The sequence below is a fragment of the Arachis stenosperma genome, chromosome 6, assembly GCF_014773155.1.
Source record: "Arachis stenosperma cultivar V10309 chromosome 6, arast.V10309.gnm1.PFL2, whole genome shotgun sequence".
In the NCBI taxonomy this organism is placed as follows: Eukaryota; Viridiplantae; Streptophyta; class Magnoliopsida; order Fabales; family Fabaceae; genus Arachis; species Arachis stenosperma.
In genome coordinates this window covers 129091070-129097633 of record NC_080382.1, presented here as the reverse complement: position 1 = coordinate 129097633, position 6564 = coordinate 129091070, and the positions used below count along the sequence as shown (strand labels likewise).

The 6564-nt window shown below is 29.9% G+C and overlaps 1 protein-coding gene across 2 annotated transcripts; it reads left to right on the top strand.

Annotated features, from left to right (window-relative positions):
- The first annotated feature begins 298 nt into the window (after window positions 1-298).
- LOC130936078 (lysine histidine transporter 1-like) lies at window positions 299-5142 on the top strand. Of its 2 annotated transcripts, XM_057866058.1 has the most exons (8): window positions 299-411; window positions 541-664; window positions 758-915; window positions 1305-1688; window positions 3541-4040; window positions 4114-4205; window positions 4713-4781; window positions 4895-5142. In XM_057866058.1, the coding sequence occupies exons 2-8, from the start codon at window positions 587-589 to the stop codon at window positions 4991-4993; spliced, it is 1380 nt and encodes a 459-aa protein (XP_057722041.1). In that variant the 5' UTR covers window positions 299-411; window positions 541-586; the 3' UTR covers window positions 4994-5142. The 2 variants fall into 2 exon arrangements, with proteins under 2 accessions (XP_057722041.1, XP_057722040.1); XM_057866057.1 differs by lacking the exon at window positions 299-411 and having other exon boundaries at window positions 467-664.
- Window positions 5143-6564: the final 1422 nt, after the last annotated feature.

Genomic DNA, 6564 nt, shown 5'->3' with positions numbered 1-6564 from the left:
TTAAGAAAAAAAATATAATAATAAAAAATATAATTATAAAAAATTAAAAAAATAATTAAAAAAATAAAAAATAAGTTATGTCATTTGTTAGTGTCTTTGTGTCTTTTCTATCAAGATGAATATAAAATACACTAATTCAATATTTCTAAACACAATATTTCTATCCATATCTCATATGTTAAATACGATTTTATATTTTTGTATTCTTTATCTCAGTGTTTTATCGGGATAACCAAATGTAGCCTAAGTTATTCGCGCGTTCCGCACAATTACTCCATCCAGCTTGTGATGAGCTCACAAAATTACCTAAAAAATATCAGTTTATATATATAGCCGGCTTAACAAAATGCTCATTGTGTGTGTCAACACTTGGGCGGACTTCTCTTGACAGTCCCTGTCATAAGCAGTATTGTATGCTCTCTTTGAGTTCAAATTTTAATTTAATTAATTCAATTCAATTCAATGCAAATAAATAGGTTGTCATATATACTATCTTCCATTTTAGTGTCTTTGACCATTATTCTCTCCCTTCTCTTATAGATCAGATCAAGTGATTCATTCACAGACTCTACACAACTTGGCCACCATGGGAAGTGAGTCACCCACCAATCCAAACTCTATTAGTGAAGGGAATAGAACCGTTTATCCCATGTCACCACCGGAGGTATTATTTATCTCTCTATTGCTTCTATGTTCTTATTAAACGGAGTGATTTGTTGTAACTAACTCTGGACTGTTGGAATTCCGTTTGCACCAGATTGATAAAAGAACCGCAGAGCAAAAGGCAATTGATGATTGGCTTCCCATCACTTCTTCCAGGAACGCCAAATGGTGGTACTCTACTTTTCACAACGTAACTGCTATGGTTGGTGCCGGTGTCCTCAGCCTTCCATCCGCCATGGCAAATCTTGGATGGTAAACTCTATCTACTAGTTTTATAATTTCGATCACTAAAGAAAACACTTCAACACAATAAAATTGAACAAATAAAAAACAAAAGAAAAGATTCTAAACTCTCTTTAAACTGTTATTTTTATCCGAAAAGATAAGTTCAACACAATAAGGTAAAATACTATATTACCTAAAAAATAAAAGAATTTTAAATTGTAAAAAAAATAATAAGTTAATAATTTTTAATATTTTTGTTATTATTTATCCAGTATAAATATTAAATTGATTTTAATAAATAAATTTTATGTATATAAAATTTTAATAAATATAAATATAAATTATATATTTTTATGTGAAAAATGTCTATAAATTTATAGATACATGGAAATTGATTGAGTAATTAATGATTTCAGGGGTCCGGGTGTGGTTATCCTGATACTGTCATGGGTAATAACTTTGTATACGCTGTGGCAAATGGTTGAGATGCATGAGATGGTACCGGGAAAACGGTTCGACCGGTACCATGAGCTAGGACAGCATGCGTTCGGCGAGAAGCTTGGGCTGTGGATCGTGGTGCCACAACAACTGATATGTGAAGTTGGGGTGGACATCGTGTACATGGTGACTGGAGGAAAATCGTTGCAGAAGGTTCATAAACTTTTGTGCAAAAATTGCAAGGACCTCAAGACCTCTTACTTCATTATGATATTTGCGTCTGTTCATTTTGTTCTTGCACATCTTCCTAACTTTAATTCCATTTCTGGAATCTCACTCGCTGCAGCGGTCATGTCTTTGAGGTATCTGCTCTTCACAATACATCAATCAGAATTCCTTTCATATTTTATTTCACTAACCATGCATTTTCTCCTGCTCATTCACACTCATGTTATTTAAACATTTGATTAGAACTTTAGAAGAAACATGCCATATAATAAGTCATTGTTATTTAAACTGGGGAGGGTTCGCTTGTTTACTTTATAAATATTATTAGAGATAAATTTATTCTTTCATTTCATCGAAAATTAATATGTCTAATTAATAATATTTCAAAAGGTTTGAGAATAATTTCTTAATTATTTATTTTAGAACTAATTTGTTTGACGAAAACATATCATTGTTTAGAGTTTACTTTTACTCTTTATTTTTCAACTAATAATAAGGTCTAGTGTACTATCCTATAGAAGCTTTTAGTTAGAGCCAAATAAGATATGTGATATCTACATATGATTTGGCCTAAGGTAAGCTTTTAAAATGTAACTGAAAGTATTATATGCCTTAACACAATGCTCTATGTAAGTTATGGCACACAGGTGACTCATAAAAATGCGAAATACTAAGGGCTTACATTGGCTAATATTTTTTTTTTCTAAAAATATCCATTTCTAACCTTCGTTCAATTTCATAATTTTAAATTGTCACACATGGATTTTAAAAGTTCTAAACAAAAATATTTTATATACATTAAATATTGACGATTAAAATAATTATTATGTATTTATGTATGTTTATACTTTATACATATTCATTTGTAATTTTTTTAATAAATTATTAGTAAGAAGCAAACATATAATATTTAAATAATTAAATCTGTAATATACAAATAATTAAATTTATTTAGAGTAGTATAAATAAAAATCAGAAAATATCAAATATATATTTCTATTTACTGGTTCATTGATTACTGATTTTTGTTGTACGTATATGTAACATCATCGAAGAAGAAGATATAGTTTGCAATCTTTTCTAGAATAATATATAGTGAGACATTGTATTCAGACTCATTAAATGAAACCGTCTTTCTTGTCCAAATCGAAGAACTAAATTCAAAATATACAATTATTTATTATTCCGTTGCCAAAATCTTCCAAGCCTATCAAGTCAACAAGTCAAGTAAACGCAACCGCGTGGTTCGGTCTTTTTCTCCATCATTAACACTGTAATTGGTGGAGAGTTGAATTTTCTATAATTCTAATTAAGAGATATATATGATCAATCACACCCAGAATTCTAACATACAAAGAAAAATAATTTGTATTAATTTTAATTTTATGCTATAGGTCATTAAGGTCAAAATATGACACTATCAATCAGTTTTCCTTTTCCTGGATTTCTAAGTATATATTGGAATTTGGAATATGTGATTCAAAATCTGGACCTCACATTCCAGACCACCTTATAAGAGGAGAACAAGTTTTTTATCCTTCTTCCTCCTCAATTTGTCTTTGCTACTTCAAATCTACAATCCTTTAAATTATTTTCTGTTTAGTGCTAGATGTTTTAAGCGTACGAAAATATTTTTTGCTACAATATAAAAAATATTTGAATTATATATATCTACCAGCTAAAATTAAAACACCAGTGAAAAATAATGAGCAGCATAGACTTTGCAATGTGTATCACATACATATGAATTATTAAAAAAATTAAATAATAAAAAATTTAAAATTAAAATATCATCAAATTTGATATAAAAGACAATAAAATTTAATGGGTTAAATTCTGACACATATTTTGCAAAATTTGTATTGACGTATTAGTATAAATATATTTCGCATTAATTATCAAATCAATTATGTATATAAAATATAAATATATTAAGTTAGTTTTTTTAAGTACAAGTAACATTTTTGTGTTTAATGGTACATGCAGCTACTCAACAATTGCATGGGCTGCATCAGCACACAAAGGAGTTCAAGAAGGAGTTGAGTACGGTTACAAAGCCACCACAACACCCGGAACAGTCTTCAACTTCTTTAACGCCTTAGGTGACGTGGCTTTCGCCTACGCCGGACACAACGTGGTGCTTGAGATCCAAGCAACTATCCCTTCGTCACCGGAGAAGCCATCGAAGGGCCCTATGTGGCGGGGAGTGGTGGCAGCCTATATAGTTGTTGCTTTGTGCTACTTTCCTGTTGCTCTTGTTGGTTATTGGATGTTCGGAAATACCGTTGAAGATAACATCCTTATCTCTCTCGAAAAACCTACTTGGCTCATTGTTGCTGCTAACTTGTTTGTTGTCATCCATGTCATTGGAAGTTACCAGCTGTATGCAATGCCAGTATTTGACATGATTGAAACCGTGCTGGTTAAACAATTGAATTTCAAGCCAAGTAGAATGCTGCGATTTATTGTTCGCAATGTTTATGTTGGTAAGTGGAATAATTAATTACCTCTTGTCATTTGATTATTGTCCTCTTCTAATAATGAGTCCATTTGATTCAGCATTTACAATGTTTGTGGGCATTACATTCCCATTCTTCGGTGCGCTCCTTGGATTTTTTGGAGGATTTGCATTCGCTCCAACCACATACTTTGTAAGCCTCACACCTTCTATTATTATTATTCAAAGTCCTTTCATTACTTCAACAATATTTTAATTCACTTTATTTAGTTATATATTATCCATTTATTATACTGTAGTTCATTATATATATGATAAACATGCATGTAATATACTTTCAAGGGTAAAAAAATTTTATTAATCAATTTAGTCAAATATATATGGTTCTTAACTATTATTTTTATACGAAGACATTTTTATTTCAGTAATCACTGATGAATTTTTAATATATGTCTTTTTTATAGAGAAAGGGAGTAATTTTTTATAATTGCAGAGTTATAGTTGTGGTACTATTTTAACATAATGGCCGCGGTAACTAATTTTCTGATAAAATAATGGCCTTTTTTTTTTTTACTTTTTTAAACATAGAGATTGTAGTAACTAGTAATTAACTACATTTTCTCTTTTTATTTATTCTATTATTGTTATTGTTTCATATAAAAAAAAAATGCTAGTTTTAACACTACCGTTTAATTTCTAGCTCCCGTGCATTATATGGCTTGCAATTTACAAACCTAAGAAGTTCAGCTTATCCTGGTTCACCAACTGGGTATGTTCAACTACATCATGTTTCTTAATTAATTCTTAATTTGTTTTCATGTCATAACTTGATAGTTCTTTTTTTTTTAATTTAATTTCCTTAATTGATTTGAATGTTCTCAGATTTGCATTTTCCTTGGTATCCTTCTGATGACTCTATCGCCAATTGGTGGATTGAGGAGTATCATACTCAATGCAAAGACCTATGGGTTTTACCAATGAACAATTATGTCCCAAAAATGATTTTTCAGGTCTGATCTATTTATTTTCGCTTTGTAATTAATTACGGTTTCTTTACGTCAATCCTTGAAGTTGTGACGACCGATATTTGTAAGGTTTTAATGATCATATTGAAGGTTTTTATTTTCCAAGATAGTTCTAGATGAAGTTGTGGTTTATTTATAAATATAAGCATGCTTTAAGGTACACATATCATGTAATATATATTGATTATTGTTGTCTACTCTCTAGTTTTGGTTCAACTAGCTAGAACAGGACCAATGCATTAATATTGTGCCTACGGGCAAAGTATATATAAAAAATTAAAAATTATTCAATAATTAATTAGGTGATGAAATGTACGAGACTTTTACACTATTCAAATTTGGAATAAGTTTAGTTTTTTATTGAACAAAACACGTGATATCAATATTTTATTATACGGAATAATTATATCCAAGCCATAAATTTTCTATAAAGGGACTAATAATAAACATGATAAAAAAGATTGCACGTCTAAATAATACAATGCAATTAAATAATCTAAGCAGTTGCTCCAATATTTCCTTTATAATAATAAGTAATGCTAAACATTCAAGTCTTTTTATAAATTTTTTTTTTTGTGACTAAGTCTTTTTATAAATTGAATTTTAACTATAACTGATTTTTGTTATGATAACTAATTTGATTGAACTCAATTAAAAAAAATTAAATTTGTAATATTATTCTATAATAATGAGCAAATAATTTTAAAATTTTGAACAAGATGAATCAATGACGAAATTTATGTCGAGGCCTAAATTGATAGTGGGAATCATGAATGGCACTTTACTAGGGAATGGAGAGGTTTTTTGGGTAACTAAAATAAGAAATAAGCAGTGGTGCTACGTTAGTTGTTCAAGTTGGATTTTAATAAGGCTTACGACACAATGAGATGGAATTTTCTCCATCAGATTCTAGCAGCTATTTGGGTTTGCAATTAAATAAATAGAGAAGTCGGATTATGTGGTGTGTCACTACAATTAGTCGACAACTTCTTTAATCTTTATCCATATCATCAATGGTTCTCCAAACAAGGAGCTCCAACAAAGTGATCCCTAGTGAGACATATGTTGATTATTGTGATAATGTGTGGTATTAGATTGAATTTTGTGATGATTGGAGTCATATTGATGAATTGGAAACAAAGCTGTAGTGAATTGAAGTTTGTTGAGTTGGTCCGGAGACCTCAAGGCTTGCGGAGAAGAAAATTTGTAGTGTTTGTGGTTTAAGCAGAAATTAGCCAATGTATAGTTTTGGTTTCTCGTAGATAATATATAATGTAATGTGAAAACGTAGATTAGATGACCATAAGATAGGTTAAACTATGTGAACTTGTTGAGGTTTAATAATTTGGTGAAAATGTTGAGTTGAATATGTAAATGTGTTGTTGAATTATTGATTAATGATGATGACTGAGATTAATTGTGAATGATGATAATGATATATTGATGATTTATGAGTAATGTTGTTTTGATTATGATTGTGTGGGTTGGAATTGATGAAATTGGACGTTGGTGTGTTGTGGAAGGGAT

Bases quoted from the DNA above. Each gene is read 5' to 3' on its own strand.
- LOC130936078 (XM_057866058.1), top strand. From the start codon at position 587: ATGGGAAGTGAGTCACCCACCAATCCAAACTCTATTAGTGAAGGGAAT. The intron at 665-757 runs GTATTATTTATC...CGTTTGCACCAG, and splicing joins ATCCCATGTCACCACCGGAG to ATTGATAAAAGAACCGCAGA. The intron at 4,041-4,113 runs GTAAGTGGAATA...CATTTGATTCAG, and splicing joins TGTTCGCAATGTTTATGTTG to CATTTACAATGTTTGTGGGC.